Here is a 19,914-nt window from a genome sequence, read left to right on the forward strand (position 1 = left end):
TTGATTTACATTTATGTTTTAGGATGAGTTTTCAGGTTAATTCTTGGAAATTTTGATGAACTTAATTATTCTATTTCAGAATGCTCACATAAACCATTTAACACATTTTCTAGTAAAGGATGTACTCATTATCTCGTGGTAGCATATGAAGACTGAAAATGATTTTGCCCTTGAAGAAGGAATCAGTGTTAGCTGGTTCTTAATAGAATTTTGTATCCTAGTCCATCAGCACCATGTAAAAGTTAAATGGTATAGAAGTAAGAAAATAGGGGTATGTGTTTATTTTCTAGTGATCTGATCTGATTTTAATTCTTAAGCTATTGTATTTTCATAGCCTTTAGGTTAGTCAGTGCTTTTAAATTACTTTGTTTCTCTTTATGCTCACTGGTTATCAAGCCTTCTTTCTGCTTAGCTAAGAGCATATAAGCAAAATATGTTTTGCTGCCCCAAGAAATTTTTGAAGTAGTAACTACAAAAAGAATGATTTTAAACTTAATAATAACTGGACATTGAGAGATTAAAAGGAAGAGAAAAATGAGGTCATCAGTACCTTTAAGCATTTCCTTTTCTCCTAGGAAAATGACCCAAGAAAACTTAATGTTGGGTGAAGAGCAACCAAATAATTAAGAAATATGTCTAGAAGTTCCCATTGTGGATCAGTGGGTTAAGAACCTGGCATAGTGTCCATGAGGATGCATATTCAATCCCTGGCCTTGCTCAGTGAGTTAAGTATTTGGTGTTGCTCTAGCTGTGGTATAGGCCTGCAGCTGCAGCTCTGATTCAACACCTAGCCCAGGAACTTCCATATGCCACAGGTGTGGCCGTAAAAAGAAGGGGAAAAAAAAAAAAAAAAAAAAAAGAAAGAAATGCATCTGTATTCTCACATAGGAATTTAGTTTTGTCATGAAAATGTAAAATTTAGAAGTGACAAAGATGCATGAATGGAAGAGAGGGAGAGTAGGAGGGAGAGAAATACATGTATAAAAAGCAGTCACCTTAAAAACTTCTAAGAGGGCTTTCTAAAATAACTTATACAGATTTTAGTAGAAGAGAAATGAATCTGTTTGGGGCATGGAAGAAAATAGAAGGCAATAAGTGTTTCACAGACTGACATCTCTAATGCTTCTATCCAGTGAGGTAGAAACTAGTTTTCTGCTTGGCTGCCCAGCCCAAGAGCAATGACTTTCAGCAAGAAAACAAAATAAACTGGGACAAGAGGCACATTAAAGAATAGCTTTAAAATGTCTGATGAAATATTGAGTGCTACTTTCATATTATTAATTGGAGAACGTTTTTGTCTCTGCCACTACACTTTGAGAAATAACTTGTGTCTGACTTTTAAATATGTTTTGTTACTTGTTTTTGCTCTCTTATTAATAAGGTCTTGGGATTGAGTTTCTCACTTTTTTCTTGCTACTAGAATATTACAACAATTAAAAACTACTTTTTAAAAAACAATTTCATTTACATTCACAGTTGGTCAATTGTCTCCCATGGCAATAGAGATTCAAGCCGTTATTGATAAAGGTATTTATATTTTTCAGTGATTCAGTGATATTCTCAGCAGTGATCATTCTGCTTACTTAGAGTTCTGAATCATGGAAATAGTTATCAGATTATCCCACTGTACTCTAATTGAAGAAATTTGATGGTTTTATTTAGTATGTGCCAGGCTCTGTGCCCAGTTGCAATGTCTAGTGGATTCTAAATGTTTTATCAGTTTTTAAAGTATTTTTCTATGGGTGGTATCATTTAAATTTTCATTTTTCACAGGTCACTCCTCTGTTACTTTTTTTTTTTTTTTTTTTTTTTTTTTTTTTTGGTGAATCTTAAAGCAATAGAAATCACTGAGCCCTTGCATTCAGCATTTTGAAGTTTACCTCTGTGTAGGGGTCGGGGTGGGATGGTGGTAAATAATAGGTCTCTTTGGGGAACACATTATCAATGATACAATGCATGTGATAGAATGCTCAATATTTTCATATTCAACTGCTATTTTGTCTCAAAACTAGAAACTATAGGTATTGGGGTAGAGAGACCCCTTAACGTGAATTAACATTTTCGCTGACATTTCAGACAATAAAACTATGCTTCCAGTCAATGTACAAGGAAGGACGTGTCAAATCATATGGTCCAATTTGCAATCTTATGTTTACCTTACAGCTTCCTCCTCCTCCACTCTGACTTTCCTTAAGTAAAAGGAATATGCTAACCTATGTTCCTATATTTTAAAGAGCTATCTTGTTTGAAGGGAAAAGTATCCTAGATATTTCATCTACCTGCCTAATGCTTGAGGCATAGATCTTTATAGACACATAATGTTTATACTCCAAGAAGAATGAATGGCCAGGTACAGAGTATGATGTCAAAGCATATAGTAGGTAGGAAGAGTATTCTTACCAAGAAGACTTACTCTCATATTTAAAGTAAAGCAGCCCCTTGATGAGGAGACTTCCAATAAGGTGGGAAAAGTGACCCCAAGAGCCATTTATTTTCCTCTAGTTCTGTATATTCTGCACATTTAAAGGACAGAGATCATATCTTACTCATAGTCTCAGTAGTCAGTATAGGAAACAATGAAAATCTTCTCAATTTTTTTTTCTATATAATGATTTTTATTTTTTCCATTATAGCTGGTTTACAGTGTTCTGTCAATTTTCTACTGTACAGCATGGGGACCCAGTTACACATACATGTATACATTCTTTTTTCTCACATTATCATGCTCCATCATAAGTGACCAGACATAATTCCCAGTGCTACACAGCAGGATCCCACTGCTAATCCATTCCAAAGGCAATAGTCTGCATCTGATAACCCCAAGCACCCCATCCATCCCACTTCCTGGCCCTCCCCCTTCGCAACCACAAGTCTGTTCTCAAGTCCATGAATTTCTTTTCTGTGGAAAGGTTCATTTGTGCCATCTATTAGATTCCAGATATAAGTGACATCATATGGTATTTGGTCTTTCTCTTTCTGACTTACTTCACTTAGTATGAAAGTCTCTAGTTTCATCCATGTTGCTGCAAATGGCATTATTTTGTTCTTTTTATGGTTGAGTTGTATTCCATTGCGTATATATACCACATCTTCCTAATACAATCATCTGTCAGTGGACATTTGGGTTGTTTCTGTCTTGGCTATTGTGAATAGAGCTGCAACGAACATGCCAGTGCATGTGTCTTTTTCAAGGAAAATTTTGTCTGGATATATGCCCAAAAGTGGTATTGCTGGGTCATATGGTAGTTCTATATATAGTTTTCTAAGCTACCTCCATACTGTTTTCCGTAGTGGTTGTACCAGTTTACATTCCCACCAACAGTGCAGGAGGGTTCCCTTTTTGCCACACCCCCTCCAGCATTTGTTATTTGTGGACTTATTAATGATGGCTATTCTGACTGGTGCGAGGTGGCATCTCATGGTAATTTTGATTTGGATTTCTCTAATTATCAGTGAACATTTTTCCACGTGCTTGTTTGCTATCTCTATACCTTCCTTGGAGAAATGTCTACTCAGGTCTTTTGCCCATTTTTCAATTGGGTTGTTGGCTTTTTTGCTGTTGAGTTGTATAAGTTGCTTGTATATTTTAGAGATTAAGCCCTTGTCACTTGCGTCATTTGAAAGTATTTTCTCCCATTCTGTAGGTTGTCTTTTTGTTTTCTTTTTGGTTTCCTTTGCAGTGCGAAAGCTTGTCAGTTTGATGATGTCCCATTTGTTTATTTTTGTTTTTATTTCTGTTGATTTGGGAGACTGACCTGTTCTTTTCAAGGAGTTTGATGGTGTCTTGTCTTATGTTTAAGTCTTTCAGCCATTTTGAGTTTATTTTTGCACATGGTGTGAAGGTGTGTCCTAGTTTCATTGATTTGCATGCATCTGTCCAGGTTTCCCAGCAATACTTGGTGGAAAAGACTTTTTCCTATTTTATGTTCTTACCTCCTTTGTCAAAGATTAATTGGCCAGAGGTGTCTGGGTTTATTTCTGGGTTCTTTATTGTGTTCCATTGGTCTGTATGTCTGTTTTGGTACCAGTACCACACTGTCTTGATGACTGTGGGTTTGTACTATTGCCTGAAGTCTGGGAGAGTTATGCCTCTTGCTTGGTTTTTGTCCTTCAGAATTGCTTTGGCAATTCTGTGTCTTTTGTGATTCCGTATAAATTTTTGGATTGTTTGTTGTAGTTCTGTGAGAAATGTCATGGGTAATCTGATAGGGATTGCATTGAATCTATAGATCGCTTTGGGTAGTATGGCCATTTTTATAATATTAATTTTTCCAGCCCACGGCCATGGAATATATTTCCATTTCTTTACATCTTCTTTAATTTCCTTGATTAATGTTTTCTAGTTCTTAGCATATAAGTCCTTTACCTTCTTGGTCAGGTGTACTCCCAGGTATTAGATTTTTTGGGGTGCAATTTTAAAAGGTATTGTATTTTTGTATTCCTTCTCTAATATTTCATTGTTGGTATACAGAAGTGTGACTGATTGTATCTGATGCGACCGATGGTATCCCCAATGGCAGTGGGCTATGCCCACCTCTGGAATCCAGGATAACTGTGGTGCTTTGCCCCTACTACATGCAGACCATGCAAGAAGCTCCATGTCCCACTTAGCCCATGTAGGAGATGCTGCACCAGCTGCTCCTAGTTGTAGGGTCTTGGGGAGGGACAGTGACCAGGTGTCTGGGCACTGCCCAGAGCATTTGGCAATGGCATCGGCAGGCTGGGTGTGTTCCCAGAGGAATGAGAGCAACAGTGTATGGTGCTTGGTTGCAGTGCCCTCTTTTTTTCTTTGTTCCCAGCCCCTGAGGTGAGTGGGGTAGCAGGGGAGCCCATTCACAGGCCCCCAGTGGTGGCAAGCTACTCCTCCCTCTGGCCTCTTAGAGGACCACTACAGTATATTCCTGCCACCTGAAGATCATGTAAGAGGCACCACGTCACACATAGCCCCCTAATGCCCTTAGCCCACACAAGAGGTGCCTGGCCACCAGTAGCCTGCACAAGAAGTGCCCAGTCTCCCACAAATGAGCAAGAGGCTTTTCGCCGCCCGTAGCCTGACCAGAGCCACCCTGCCTCTGAGCTGTGCACATTCTGGTGCAGGGAGTTTCCCATGGCCATCCACCTCCCCCTCCCCAGCAATGGCACCTTGCCTCTCCTGCGGGTCTGGGCCTTCTCCCCAGTTCCCTCTGCCATGGTGTTCCCCTCCTCAGCCCATAGCATACTGCTCCCCCGCCTGTGGTGCACTGCTCCTTAGTCCCTCAGGCTGTCCCTATGCAGCCAGCCCTAGTCCTCTCCCTGGGACTGACCTCCAGAGCCTAAGTCTCAGCACCCAGCCCCCACCCGAACATCTCAGTGGACGGTGGTTCAGATGATGTGTGCAGCTCTTACTCTGCTTTGCTGTTCTCAGTCCAGCTGCTGTGCTTTTCTTGGCAACTTTAAGGTCCCTCTGATTGTCTGATTTTTCTGACAGTTAGGTGGCTTCCCAGGATGTGTGTTCCTTTTCTCCTTCACAGCTCCCTCTTGGGAATGCTAGTCCCGTCCTGATTCCTCTTCTCTCTCTTTTTTTCTTCTCTACCCAGTTATGTCAAGAGTTTCTTGCCCTTTTTGGAGGTTTAATTTCTTCTGCCAGCATTCAGTTGATGTTCTGTGTGAGCTGTTTTACATGTAGATGTGTTTTTTTGATGTGTTTGTGGAAGAAGGTGAGCATGACCTCTTACTCCTCCACCATCTTGCTCTGCCCCCCTCAATTTTTTTTTTTTCATGGAGCTATCAGATTGGTGTTTCATTGTTACTGCCTTGATTCTTTCTATCTTAAATCAATTTTTAAGTTGGCAGGGATTTCTCAATTTTAAAATTGAAGTAAACTATCCAGTTGATCTCCCTTATTTATCCTGGTATTTAATTTCTCAAACTAAATAATTGTCCTTTCCTCTTAAGTTTGTAATCCCTTTTTAATTCCATCATTAATCCTTCTTTTGAACTCAGAGTAACAAGCAACTTTTCACAAAGATCTAGTATTTACATATTTTTTCAATCAGACTAGCAGTTGCTTCCCCTCTGATTTTTCCTTAGTTATTGCAGCTGTGGAAAATTTCATAAGATTTTGGTGGGTTAGGCCAGAAAGATTCATTTTCTACACTGCATAGACATTCTTATAGTTATGGGCACCTATTTTTTTTCTCCCTATTCTCTAGTAAAACTGTGTTTTTAAAAACTTGGTTGAATATCTTCTGAATATTAGTTCATGTTACTCTAATATATAAGAATTATCCTATCTAACGAAAGGACTAATTTTAGGATCATAAAACTAATATATAACAAAGCAAAATTATCTAATATGCTCCTCTCCTTATTAATTTGCTCCTATTATTATCATAGCCTAGAATATCTCTTTTTCTTGCACCCTTTATTCTAAGAGCTCTCTTTTTCAAAGTGTCATCCAAGTCCCTGCCTTTTCCATTTAGACTAAGGCACTGTGACATACACATACTAGCATTTTCTTCATCGGAAGATAAACTAAATAACCGTAGATCAGTGATCTTTCTTAAAACATCATCTCTTATGTCCTCTTACATTAGTGGTTTTTCACCAGTGAATATTTTGCCTGCATCTCTCCCTTGACGTATTTGGCATTGCACAGCAGCATTTTTTGATTGACAAGACTGGGGCAAGATGTGTTGATGGTGTCTAGTGTGTATGGCCCAGACTTGCGACTAGACATCCTACAATGCACAAAACAGCCCTCCCACCTTGAGCATAGAATCATCTGGATAAACATGTCATTAGTGCCAAGATTTAGAAACATGAATTAAGTGCTTACACTGGTGCTGGACCATGAATAACCATGGTTTGCATGCAGATCTCTGACAAATTGTGTGACCATTTTTCCTTTCTTTCTTTCTTTCTTTCTTTCTTTCTTTCTTTCTTTCTTTCTTTCTTTCTTTTTTCCTTTCTTTCTTTCTTTCTTCCTTTCTTTCTTCCTTCCTTCCTTCCTTTTTCCTTCTTTCTTTCCTTTTTTCTTCCTTCTTTCTTTCTTTTTTTTTTTTTTTTTGCTTTTTAGGGCCACACCTGTGGCATATGGAACTTCCCAGGCTAGGGTCAGATCAGAGGTACAGCTACCAGCCTATACCACAGCCACAGCAACACAGGATCTGAGCCACATCTGTGACCTACACCACAGCTCATGGCAACACTGGACCCTTAACCCATTGAGCAAGGCCAGGGATCGAGCCTGTGTACTCATGGATACTAGTCATTTTCATTTCTGCTGAGCCACAACGGGAACAGCTATATTACCATTTTCCATTGTTATGTCCATAACTATGTTGGTGACAGTGTCATAGGGACAATGTAAAATGCTTTGCTGAAGCCCTGTGAGATTGTATCTACTGTTTCTATGTTATTTATGTAGACTGCCACATTATCACTGAAGGAAATTAAATTGGGCTGTCACAGCTTTTTTTGTTAGCAAAACCACAGTGCTTGCTACCCTGAATACCACATTGAAAGACATCACCAGTGACTGCATTTTCATAGTTTGATAGTTTGTCCTGGTATTGGAGTTACTTTAACCAGTATGTGATAACCGGGGTTGCCCTTTCCATCTGAGAAAGAAAGAAGAAAAAAAAAATGGATGAGTGGAGATTTTAATATAGATACAGCTTTCAAGGGCTTTATATATAATATATGCATGTATATTATATACATAGATGTAATATGTATTTGTATGTATGTATATATTATTTGCTTCTCCACTGTTCCTCTTTCTGTTTGCATAGAACTCCTCTCTGTATGTATTTCCATCTCACAGGTATTAATGCATCACCAGGCTGAAGTGAAACCAGGTAATCCTTGGTGTTTCTCAGTATTATGCATTTTATACAGTTTCCTCCACATAGAAAGTACTTTCCTGTTTAAGTCCCATCCCTTATTTATATATAAAACATCGTTTTCCTTTTTAAAACTAATTTTGTTGGAGTATAGGTGACTTACAAAGTGTACAGCAAAGTAAATCAGTTGTACACATGTGTATATCCATTCCTTTTCCCATATGTTATTGCACAGTATTGAGTAGATTTCCTTGTGCTGTACAATAGCTCCTTGCTACCTATTTTATATATAGCAATGTGTATGTCAACCTCAACCCCCTAATTTATCTCTGCCCCACCGCATTTCACTTTTGGTAACCAAAAGTTTAGTTTCAAAATCCTTGAGTCTAAGTTCTTTGTATTCTTTTTATTCAATTCCACATATTAGTGATCTCATATGATATTTGCCTTTCTCTGACTTTACTTAGTGTGGTAATCTCTAGGTCCATCCATGTTGCTGCATATGGCATTATTTAATTATCTTTTATGGCTGAGTAATATTCCATTACATATATATGTACACATCTCATCCTTTCGTCAAGATTCAGGCTTCCTTTCCCAAGAAGAAAGTAAATCCTTCTTAACACTGGGTCCCAGTATTTCCTGTTTATATTCTCCTTTAATTAACCTTCTGACTTTTTGTATCAAAAACCTTTTAAGAGTTATATTTTCTCTAGAAAATTATATGATATTTATCTATATCAAAAGTTTCTTATTTATCTTTAAATCTATGGGGAGTTATACTGTTTGGATGTGAATCCACATTTCACATTATGTAAAAATGAAGGGTCTTCATAAAAATCGTTCCCACTTAATCGAAAGAGCAAATTTAAAAATCAAAGATATTTTCATGATAAATATTGATTTCCAACAGCAGGTATGGATTTCTATATTTACAAAGTGAAAAACATTCCAGAGTCTCTCTAGTGATACAATGGTTGAGAAGAGCATCTCTGATATTGACAATGAAAGCTATTTAGCGAAAGACTGAAGTGGTTTCTTCTTTTTTTTTTGTCTTTTTCTGTCTTTTCTAGGGCCACACCCACAGCATATGGAGGTTCCCAGGCTAGGAGTCTAATGAGAGCTGCAGCTGCCGGCCTATGCCAGAGCCACAGGATCCAAGCTGCGTCCGCAACCTACACCACAGCTCACGGCAACGCCAGATCCTTAACCCACTGAGCAAGGCCAGGGACTGAACCCACAACCCCATGGTCCCTAGTCAGATTTGTTAACCCCTGAGCCATGATGGGAACTCCTGAAGTAGTTTCTTAATACAAAATCCTCAAAATATTCCTGATTCATCAGTTCTTTGAGAATAAGATTCAAGTTTACTTTATCTCTTAGTTCAGTGCCTTTATTATCTAGAAAAATGCATTTCAGAATTATACTTAGCAAGCTACTAGAATAAATTAATAAATGGAATTTTATTATATGTATTATGTATAGCCATCAGTGAATTATTTTTGTCTAGCATCTATTTTTGCTTGTTTGACTTTTCTCATCCTTAGATTGAGCTTTGATTATTTTGACAATGGGATAATACACACACATTATTTAAAGTCCTCAGGATTGTATCTCCATATACTTTAGCTCTTGTTATTTTTATTAATAACCCTGATACCCCAGAACAAGGAAAAATTTATTTCCTTTGCCATATAATGTGCATGATGTAAATGGACTCCCCCAAGAAAAGTGTTGTTTAAAATAACTTTGGGCAGCAAAACTTAGGCTGGAGCTTGTTGGTTTGTTGTCACAATTACCTTATAGGTATTGCAGTTGAAATTAGCTATATTTATTCTTCCAGTCTTTTTCAACCTCCATTCTATTCTTAGAACTTTCTGCTCCTTCCCCTTGCTTTGCTATTTCCACAGCTATTTTAAAATACTTGAAAGTTATTCAGTACAATTGTCTTTCAGATTAAGGGCACCAGGTTTGTCTAAAAATAACTTTTACCAAGATAGTCATCAAGGAAAATGGAAGGAAAATCTTACTAAAAAACAAAGATTTTTCTGGGGTTCCCATTGTGGCTCAGCAGTAACAAATCTGACTAGTATCTGTGAGGACGCTGGTTTGCTCCCTGGCCTTGCTTGGTGGGTTAAAGATCCAGTGTTGCCGTAAGTTGTAGCGTAGGTTGCAGATGCAGCTCAGATTTTGTGGCTGTGGCTGTGGTGTAGGCCAGCAGCTGTAGCTCCAATTCAACCCCTAGCCTGGGAACTTCCATATGCCAGGGCTGCGGCCCTAAAAAAATAAAAAGGACAAAAATAACCCAAGATTTTTCTAAATTGTTGTCATCTTTAATCATAGTCTCCAACTACATCACCCTTAGTCATGAAAAACTTTCTTTTGTATGGCTCTTGATTTTTTTCTAAGCAATCCTGTTGTTTTCCACTGATTCTCTGGGGCTCTGTACTCTTGGTATACATTATATTGATTAGATAGAATTAAATACTAAACCGGGAAGTGGAAACAACTTGATAAAGATCTCACAGCTGGTAAAGGCAGAGCCAGGATTAAAAATCTTTATAAATCTTTCCTGAGAGACTAAGTTTTCAGTGTTACACTTCCTGTCATTTGGGAGGGATATGGCTAAGACCTTGAGAAGTCTTCAACTTTTTTTTCCAAGTAAAGAACAGCAAAGCTTTTTGGATTTGTGAAGAATGAGTGATCAGTTAGGCTAACTTAATAAGTAAAGCTGGGCCAACTTTGTGTCTTGTTTCCATAACTCTTAGCCATGGCACACAAAATATTAATTAACACAAGTCATTAAATATTTGCAACCCTGGCAGATAACTAGAAATCCCTAATGCCTGGAATGTTTCTTTAACCTAGGATTTTATTAAAAAAAAAAAAATGAGTTTGACTAAGTCTACTCTCTTGAGTGAAAAATATAAACTATTAAACATAAAGTTAAATTAAGAGAAATTGCATACATGTATGATCAATAAGCAGTAAGAACTAATGTCAATTTCTAGGTCACTTCATTATAACAGTTACTCTTAATGCACTAGTCCTTTTTGCAGTTCCTCATAGTTTTATTTTTCTTTGACTTCATATATACTCTCATTATGCCATGCAGTGAATTCTGGGAATTCACTTTGATTCAGAATTTTATTTTATTTTATTTTATTTATTTATTTATTTATTTATTTATTTTTTGGTCTTTTTTTTTTGTCTTTTCTAGGGCCGCTTCTGCGGCATATGGAGGTTCCCAGGCTAGGGGTAGAAGCGGAGCTGTAGTCACCAGCCTACACCAGAGCCACAGCAACTCGGGATCCCAGCCGCGTCTGTGACCTACACCACAGCTCACGGCAACGCCGGATCCTTAACCCACTGAGCAAGGGCAGGGATCGAACCCGCAACCTCTTGGTTCCTAGTCGGATTCGTTAACCACTGCACCACGACGGGAACTCCTGATTCAGAATTTTAAAATAGTCACAATAGGTTCTTACTTTACTCTTTCATTTCTTTATTCTTCCATTCAATCAATATGTGAACCCATTTAGTAGATGCCTTCAATATCTTTAAACATTAATTTTCAAAATATGTGTGTCCCTAGAAATTTCGTTCTTTTCCCCCCATTCTACTGCTACCTTCTCTGTTCTGTGTGCTATCTCTGCCAGGATCAGCTTTGACTGTTGCATTAATTGATGGGTATTTTTAACCTCCTTCACTGGGAAGGAGAATTCTTACTTTGAAATGTCTTCATATTATGCAGTGCTATTATACTTTCAGAGTAATACAGTTTAATACTCTTTTTCAAACCATTTCACAACCACAATCACATAGGACAGATGAACATTTTAAATTTGAAAATTCTTATGCATATACCAAATCTACCAAATGCAAATCAAGGAAAATAAAGTCATTAATTTCAACTTCTTATTGAATTCCATTATATTCAGAGAACTGAAAAGTTATTGTGAAAAAGCTTTTTAAAAGTAGAACATATAGACATGTTAGTATTTTGGTAAATCATTAAATAATTACAAGATTTCAATATTAATTTTATTGTTTATTATAGTCAGTTGAGATTAAAGAGCATAACATGTGCGTTCATATTTTTTTGTAAAAAAAAGGTTTTTTAAGTACTTGAGATGTGAATTTACCAAACTACTAATTTTTTTATAGAAATACGAGAATTTTGCAAGGAAATAATATTTAATTGGTACCTACAGTTTGTACCAAATATTTTACTCAAAGATCTCGTTTGCTCTTTATAACAATTCTATGACTTGATTGTGAATATTAAACAAAATGAAAAGAAGTGAGAGAGAAATGGAGTTCCCATCATGGCTCAGCAATTAATGAATCTGACTAGCATCCATGAAGACACAAGTTTGACGCCCAGCCTTGCTCAGTGGGTTATGGATCTGGTGTTGCTGTGGCTGTGGTGTAGGCTGGCAACTGCAGCTCTGATTCAACCCCTAGCCTGGGAACTTCCATATGGTGTGGGTACAGCCCTAAAAAGCAAAAAAAAAAAAAAAAAAAAAGAAAGAAAAGAATTGAGAGAAAAGAATTAATTACATGCCAGACAACTGCTTTTGGGTTCCATTTCCTCCATTCCTTGAGATTTCTTTATAGGGAAGGATAAGCTGCAGTTTCAAAATCACTCTACCATATTTTATAGGCTCCCAATATTTTTTGCATTCAAATATTTTAAGCTTAAGAAATATACATAAACCACAATTGATCTTAAGGATATTACTTCTGATTATGGTTTCTATTAAAAATTAGGGTAGGTAAATGGAGCTGAAAAAAAAACAAAAACACAGGAAGCATTAAAAAAAAAACACCATAAATTTGGAAATAGTAAAAACAATATATGAAATTATAGGGTCTTGAAAACGTTGAAAATATGATGTAATTAATTAGACGTAATTCTCATGTAGTATTTGCTTGCTTTTTTTTTTTTGGTTCTCAGTATCTAGTGATTAGGAAAGAGAGGAGAATTAAAGTATTTTGATTATTAGTAAGAAAAAGAAAAGAGCATTTTGTAAAGAATATGCATCTAGAACTTGGGAGACCTGAAGTCTACTTGTAAATATGCTACTAAATACTAAATAATCTCTCTTGTCTCCTGATATTCTAAAATTGTATGATTCTCAAGACCAGTGATTCTTAGAATGCAAGTATGACAAATTAACCAGAGAAAATTGAAAATATCTATCACTGATACACTTATCTGATTGTTTTTTAAAGATTTCAGTAAGTTTTTGAACTGTTTGTAGTCACTTCCTTTTATCTCATGTAGAAATTACTAAATCATTAACAAGCTAAATTTACTAAAAAATAATAATGATGAATGAAAATAAATAAAAATATTTTAAAAAAGTAAATATAAAATTAGTTCAGATAACTTTTTTGGGGAAAAAATCAGTAGGGAATGAGAAGATTTCATTTTAAAACAATCAGTGATTGGAATAGGAATGACAGCACGTCAGGGGGTGAAAGTAGGAATGGGAAGATAGACACAAACAATTGAACTTTGAGCATCTTCAACAAATATAATTTAAATCTTAGGTAGTTAACATAAATATTTTAGGAACACCTTCGGTAATATTATGTATATTAAATAGGATGGAAAATGAGTTTTTAGAGTTCTCTTAATATTTTTAAAATATTAGCCTGCCTAGCAATGCACTCTGCTTGATTTCAAAAAACTCACTTCTAATGTTATAACAAATAACGAATTTACTAAGAAGGGAAAAATTATTTTTCAGTTAACTACATTTGTGACTAATACTTTCCATTATATGCGAAATTTGAATTTTATTCTGCCAGTGCTAAATCATATATGGGATCACTTTTCCTCAAATGCCCATTAGGAAGTTTTTGATCTTTTATTTTTTTCCTGTTGATAATAAAGTACCGTATTTTGTTTACTTCATTATAGGCAAAAGGTTCTCAAACCATGACACCTTCTGGCACTCAGAAAAAAGTGAAGAGAACTCTGCCAAACCCACCTCCTGAGGAGGTGTCCACAGGGACTCAGTCCACATACAGCACAGTGGGCACGGTTTCCAGGAGAAGGATCTGCAGAACCAACACGATGGCACGAGCCAAGATTCTCCAGGATATAGACAGAGAGCTTGACCTTGTGGAAAGGGAATCTGCAAAGCTTAGAAAGAAACAGGCGGAACTTGATGAGGAAGAAAAGGAGATCGACGCCAAGTTACGGTACCTGGAAATGGGGATTAACAGGAGGAAAGAGGCATTGTTAAAGGAGAGAGAAAAGAGAGAGAGAGCCTACCTCCAAGGGGTAGCTGAGGATCGTGACTACATGTCTGACAGTGAGGTCAGCAGTGCCAGACCAACCCGAATAGAAAGTCAGCATGGCATAGAGCGACCACGAACTGCTCCCCAGCCTGAGTTCAGCCAATTTATACCACCTCAAACCCAAACTGAGTCTCAGCTGGTGCCTCCCACCAGTCCATATACTCAATACCAGTATTCTTCTCCTGCTCTTCCTACACAAGCACCTACTCCATACACCCAGCAGTCCCATTTCCAGCAACAGACTCTGTATCATCAGCAAGTTTCACCTTATCAGACTCAGCCGACATTCCAAGCCGTGGCCACGATGTCCTTCACACCTCAAGCTCAGCCTACACCAACCCCACAGCCTTCTTATCAGTTACCATCACAGATGATGGTGATACAGCAAAAGCCACGGCAGACAGCATTATATTTGGAGCCCAAGATAACTTCAAACTATGAGGTGATTCGCAACCAACCCCTGATGATAGCACCTGTTTCTACTGATAATACCTATGCTGTTTCCCATCTTGGTAGTAAGTACAACAGCTTAGACTTGAGAATAGGATTGGAGGAAAGAAGTAGCATGGCAAGCAGTCCAATATCAAGCATATCTGCAGATTCTTTCTATGCAGATATTGACCACCATACTTCACGAAATTATGTCTTAATTGATGACATTGGGGAGATTACCAAGGGAACAGGGGCATTAAGCACTGCATTTAGCCTTCATGAGAAAGATCTGTCAAAAACAGACCGCCTCCTTCGAACCACTGAGACACGAAGGTCTCAAGAAGTGACAGATTTCCTAGCACCTTTGCAGACTTCCTCCAGATTGCATAGTTATGTGAAAGCAGAAGAAGACCCCATGGAGGATCCTTATGAGTTAAAGCTTCTAAAACAGCAGATTAAACAAGAATTCCGTAGAGGGGCAGAAAGCTTGGATCACCTTGCTGGTCTTTCACATTATTACCATGCTGATACTGGCTATAGACATTTTCCAAAATCTGAAAAGTATAGCATCAGTAGACTCACACTTGAAAAGCAAGCAGCGAAACAACTGCCAGCAGCCATACTTTATCAAAAGCAGTCAAAGCATAAGAAATCACTCATTGACCCTAAAATGTCAAAATTTTCACCTATTCAAGAAAGTAGAGATCTTGAACCTGATTATTCAAGCTATATGACTTCTAGCACTTCATCCATTGGTGGCATTTCTTCCAGGGCAAGGCTTCTTCAAGATGATATCACTTTTGGCCTCCGAAAAAATATTACAGACCAACAAAAATTTATGGGATCTTCTCTTGGCACGGGACTAGGCACCTTAGGAAATACCATAAGGTCAGCTCTGCAGGATGAAGCAGATAAGCCATACAGCAGTGGCAGCAGGTCCAGACCTTCCTCCAGACCTTCCTCGGTCTATGGGCTTGATTTATCACTTAAAAGAGATTCTTCCAGCTCTTCTCTAAGACTGAAAGCTCAAGAGGCTGAAGCTCTAGATGTTTCCTTTAGTCATGCATCACCCTCTGGCAGAACTAAGCCTACTAGTTTGCCAATTAGCCAGAGCAGAGGAAGAATACCAATTGTGGCCCAGAATTCTGAGGAAGAAAGTCCACTCAGCCCTGTTGGCCAGCCAATGGGAATGGCCAGGGCTGCCGCTGGACCCCTGCCACCAATATCTGCAGACACCAGGGATCAGTTTGGGTCAAGTCACTCATTGCCTGAAGTTCAACAGCACATGAGAGAAGAATCACGGACTCGAGGGTATGATCGCGACATAGCATTCATCATGGATGACTTCCAACATGCCATGTCAGACAGTGAAGGTAAACTGGGCCTCAGACTACCTTGTTACTCTCCAAAGTCAAACTCTTATTTTTCTGCATGTTTAATTTCCCTTCTACGACGACGTATTCTACTTTTCTTGGTGCGTCTTTTGCATGTTTCCTTCAATTTCATTTCTTATAAATGGAAACTTTATCTTATGTATGTAGCATGCTCATCTTTATTTCTTTTTAGTTTATTCTTTTATTGTTGTTTCTTGATTGTTTGCTTGATTTGTTTGGTGTCCACTTTTCCCAAACCATTATCAAATAATTGTGTCAATAAAATATGGTCATCCTTTAAATCCATAATTGGAAAGTTTTTCATTGTATGTTTCTTTTATTTTCTAAAATGCATTTTTCAAGTTATTAGTCAGTTTCTTTCAGTTTACGAGATGAGTAAGGGTTAGAGCTGTTTAGAGCTATTCTGACAGACTCTGTAATAAAAATTATGTCATTTTGTGAGATCAGTGTTCATTAACTCAGAGAATATACTCTTTTTGAGAACGTTTAGGTAAGTCCCTAATGTTAGTATAATGTAGACTTTTATAATTCTACAGAAATAAAAGGTTTGTATTTTATCTCTTTCTTGTTATAAATGCCATAACTGACAACTTTGTACATTTTGCTTTACATACTAGAAAACTTAGTACTAAATATGATATTGACAATAAATAACTATTTAAAAGTACATAACAGTATTAATATTATTAATAAATAACCGAATTATCCATATGATAATAAGTATGTATGCAGCAGATTTTAAAACTGGAAATTTGTACACTACTTTGTGAGTTTAACCATTTGAGCTGAGCCTTTTGTCCTTGGTCTTTTCCATGGTTTTGCTTTTTGCGTTAAACCAGATTTTTTGTTTGATTGGTTGGTTGGTTGGTTGGTTGGAGATTTTTGCCCTCAGTTGTTTTGCTAGTTTTTTGTATTGAACAAGTACCTACTTAAATAAGAACTGGTTTGTGGTTTTTTTGTTTTTTGGGTGTTTTTGCTTAATCATATAGAACCATAAGGATTTTAGAAAATGACCTAGACCAAGTCTAAATTTGAAGATGAGGTTGGAAAGGTACAGAGATGTGAAGTCTTGCCCATGCCAGGAACACTGTGGACTCTTGGTTCTTTTTTTCCCCTCTGTAGTTGTGTTTGAATGTAGGTGTGGTTTGAGTTCTGAGAATAAAATATTTATCATCAAATAAAAGCATTATTACTTCATGATTTTGGAAATTACAAAACACTAAATTAACATGAACATCTCTTCCTTTAAATCTAACGTTTTCCTCAAGGACTTGGAGGAAAATAGGAAAAATAGTATGAAAAGGATTTTCTTTCTTTAGTTTCTCTATTGATTCTAGAAGTTCAAATGTAGGTTTGAACAGAACTCAAGTAATCACTGGATCCTGAAGGAGGAGAAACTGCTATTTCTAGTTAAATTCCACTAGGCTAGTCACTTTCTGATGTGTTTTATTTTCTACAGGCTATTGGATTGACCATTTTTATTGATAATTAGTCAATTAAATAAAACACTTTACTTGTGTACTTTTTATTTAGCCAATTGTGTGAATCAATTTACATAGTTAAACAGAAGTTATATTATATGGAAACTATTTTTTTCTTTTTTCACAATCTACATTTTACACGGTATATATATATATATATATATATATATATATATGTATATATATCTCACTACAGAAGAATAAAAAGTTCTTCAATAATAATGTCTATAAAATAGCAAAATAAAATAAAAACTGACAGGTCAGTGGCATAACTGATCATCTAAAAGCTATATGTGCATGATGAACATGTATCCTGAGAGAATTTGACAAATTCATTTATTCATCACAGGTGTTTTCCCAACATGGTTCCACACATAGGGATGTTTCTTGATACTCCAGCATGTAGCACGTATTTACATAAAATCATGTAAAAATAACCAAATGTTTTCTCATTTATATGTTTGGATGATGCATACTCATAGCCATCAAAGACTATGAAAAAATTGTTTTGATAAAGTATCAAAACACCAAAAAATACTTACCGAAGCAATTTGGTAAGTAATTAGAAATATCATGAACTTGAAATAAGGGCATGTTAATCTCTGGCAAATTATTTGAACTAATTTGATTGAGACATCATCCAACATTCAAAATTATGAAGTGTATAAAGATGATATTAGAGAAGTAAACAAAGTGAAATTTAAACAAATTAAATTTAACTAAAATGTGTTTTTAAATTAAGCAGACAAGAAATTTAGTCATAAAAATCACATTGATTGGAATTAGACAAAGAAAAACTATGACAGATTGAATTACATATGTAATATTTTGCATGGATTATAGTGATTATCTTTAATGTATGTTTGTAAATATCATGGATTTTCTTTGTGTTTCTGTCACATAGACATATTACTTCTGGTGAACTGTAGTCTGCCCTTTTTTTTTTTTTTTTTTTTGTCTTTTTGCCATTTCTTGGGCGGTTTCCTTGGCATATGGAGGTTCCCAGGCTAGGGGTTGAACCGGAGCTGTAGCCACTGGCCTACGCCAGAGCCACACCAACATAGGATCCAAGCCACCTCTGCAAGCTACGCCACAGCTCACGGCAACACTGGATCCTTAACCCACTGAGCAAGGCCAGGGATCAAACCCGAAACCTTATGGTTCCTAGTCGGATTCGTTAACCACTGAGCCACAACAGGAACTCCTGCCTTTCTTTTGAAATCTTGGATTCTTTGGATAAATAAGGGGAAAAGTAGAAATATTTTTTCCAGTCACATAACCATGACATGAATAAACTCATGGAATATTAGGGATATTTAAAATAAAAAATTACCAAATATAACTATATGTGTGTTTGAATGATACTAAAATAACTTTGAAAAGTATTACCTTCAAACAGTCTATTTAGTATCATGTACACAAAGCAAATTTAACTGATTTCAAATTTATTGTGTGCCTTCTCTGAATTCAGTTAAACTCTAGGTTATAGACAAGATGTTTTCCAGATGTATTCTATATGACTAGTTAATTTTGAAATATCTCACTTGTAAAATCTAAGTAGGCGTAATTTGTGTTGCTTAATATTTATGACCATCAGCTTGAAGTCTGCAACTTGATATATATTCTTGGTTACATACAGAGCAAGAAGGCTTTCATCCGGAGCAGATCAGACAAAAATAGCTAGAAACAGTCAAGTTTTATTTATTTCTACAACCATAAATATATTGTTGAATACGTTCTTTCAAAATATACTCCATGAAAAAAAGTATCAGTATTATCCAGTCTTTTAAAAACTATTCCAATGAGTATTTTATACTAAATAGAATTAAGTTATTCATATAACTGTTACAGTGAATAAAATCAATAATACTAGACCCCAAAATAGCTCACTTTTATTTTACCCTTAGGAATTCAGAATAATATTAGTAGCTTAAAAACAGGTATGTTAACTTCCAGCAAATTATTTAAATACATTTTTTAAAGTTCATATCTACCATGGCAAGCAATTTCAGTTATAAACGTTAGCATTTATGTCCAACTTGATGTAAATTATGAAGACAGAATCCAGTATAAAAGCAGATTCATTTAATCTGGTTGTTCTTGGTTGATCAATAAGTTCTTATGCAAAAGCATGGTAGTTATCCTAACTTAGTTACATGTAGAGTTATTATGAGACATAACACAATCAAAATATGTCATCAGAGTGGAAATACATTGACAAATTTTGTATCAGGTTGAGGTTCTGCTTTGTACAGACACAACCAAGGAAATGTTTTAAAGGATTGTTATTTTACATGCAATTAGTAGAGTTATTTATTCAAGTGAGATCATTTACTACATTATATAATATAGTTACTTATTAAAATTAGTGTAGACTGTTTTTTTCTTTTCATGAGAAATATGTAATAAATATACATAAAAATTAAAATAAAATGATGTTAGTGTGTTTGGTGATAATCTAAGAAG

General features: G+C 36.3%; 1 protein-coding gene across 18 annotated transcripts in view; it reads left to right on the top strand.

Annotated features, from left to right (window-relative positions):
- The window catches only part of PCLO (piccolo presynaptic cytomatrix protein), a 397,307-nt gene that overhangs the window by 221,234 nt on the left and 156,159 nt on the right, over window positions 1-19,914 (top strand). For all 18 annotated transcript variants that reach the window (XR_014816013.1, XM_084977292.1, XM_084977293.1 and 15 more), the window contains one exon: window positions 13,759-15,946. Coding sequence is in view for 17 of the 18 variants with exons in the window: in XM_084977292.1 (XP_084833418.1) it covers window positions 13,759-15,946 (2,188 nt within the window). In the remaining variant the exon portion in view is untranslated. The remainder of the gene's footprint in view (window positions 1-13,758; window positions 15,947-19,914) is intronic.

The sequence above is a fragment of the Sus scrofa genome, chromosome 9 (assembly GCF_054392235.1).
Source record: "Sus scrofa isolate SSC_HxYL_T2T_F1_AM1 chromosome 9, Sscrofa_HxYL_maternal_Yorkshire_Landrace_v2.0, whole genome shotgun sequence".
NCBI classification, from domain to species: domain Eukaryota; kingdom Metazoa; phylum Chordata; class Mammalia; order Artiodactyla; family Suidae; genus Sus; species Sus scrofa.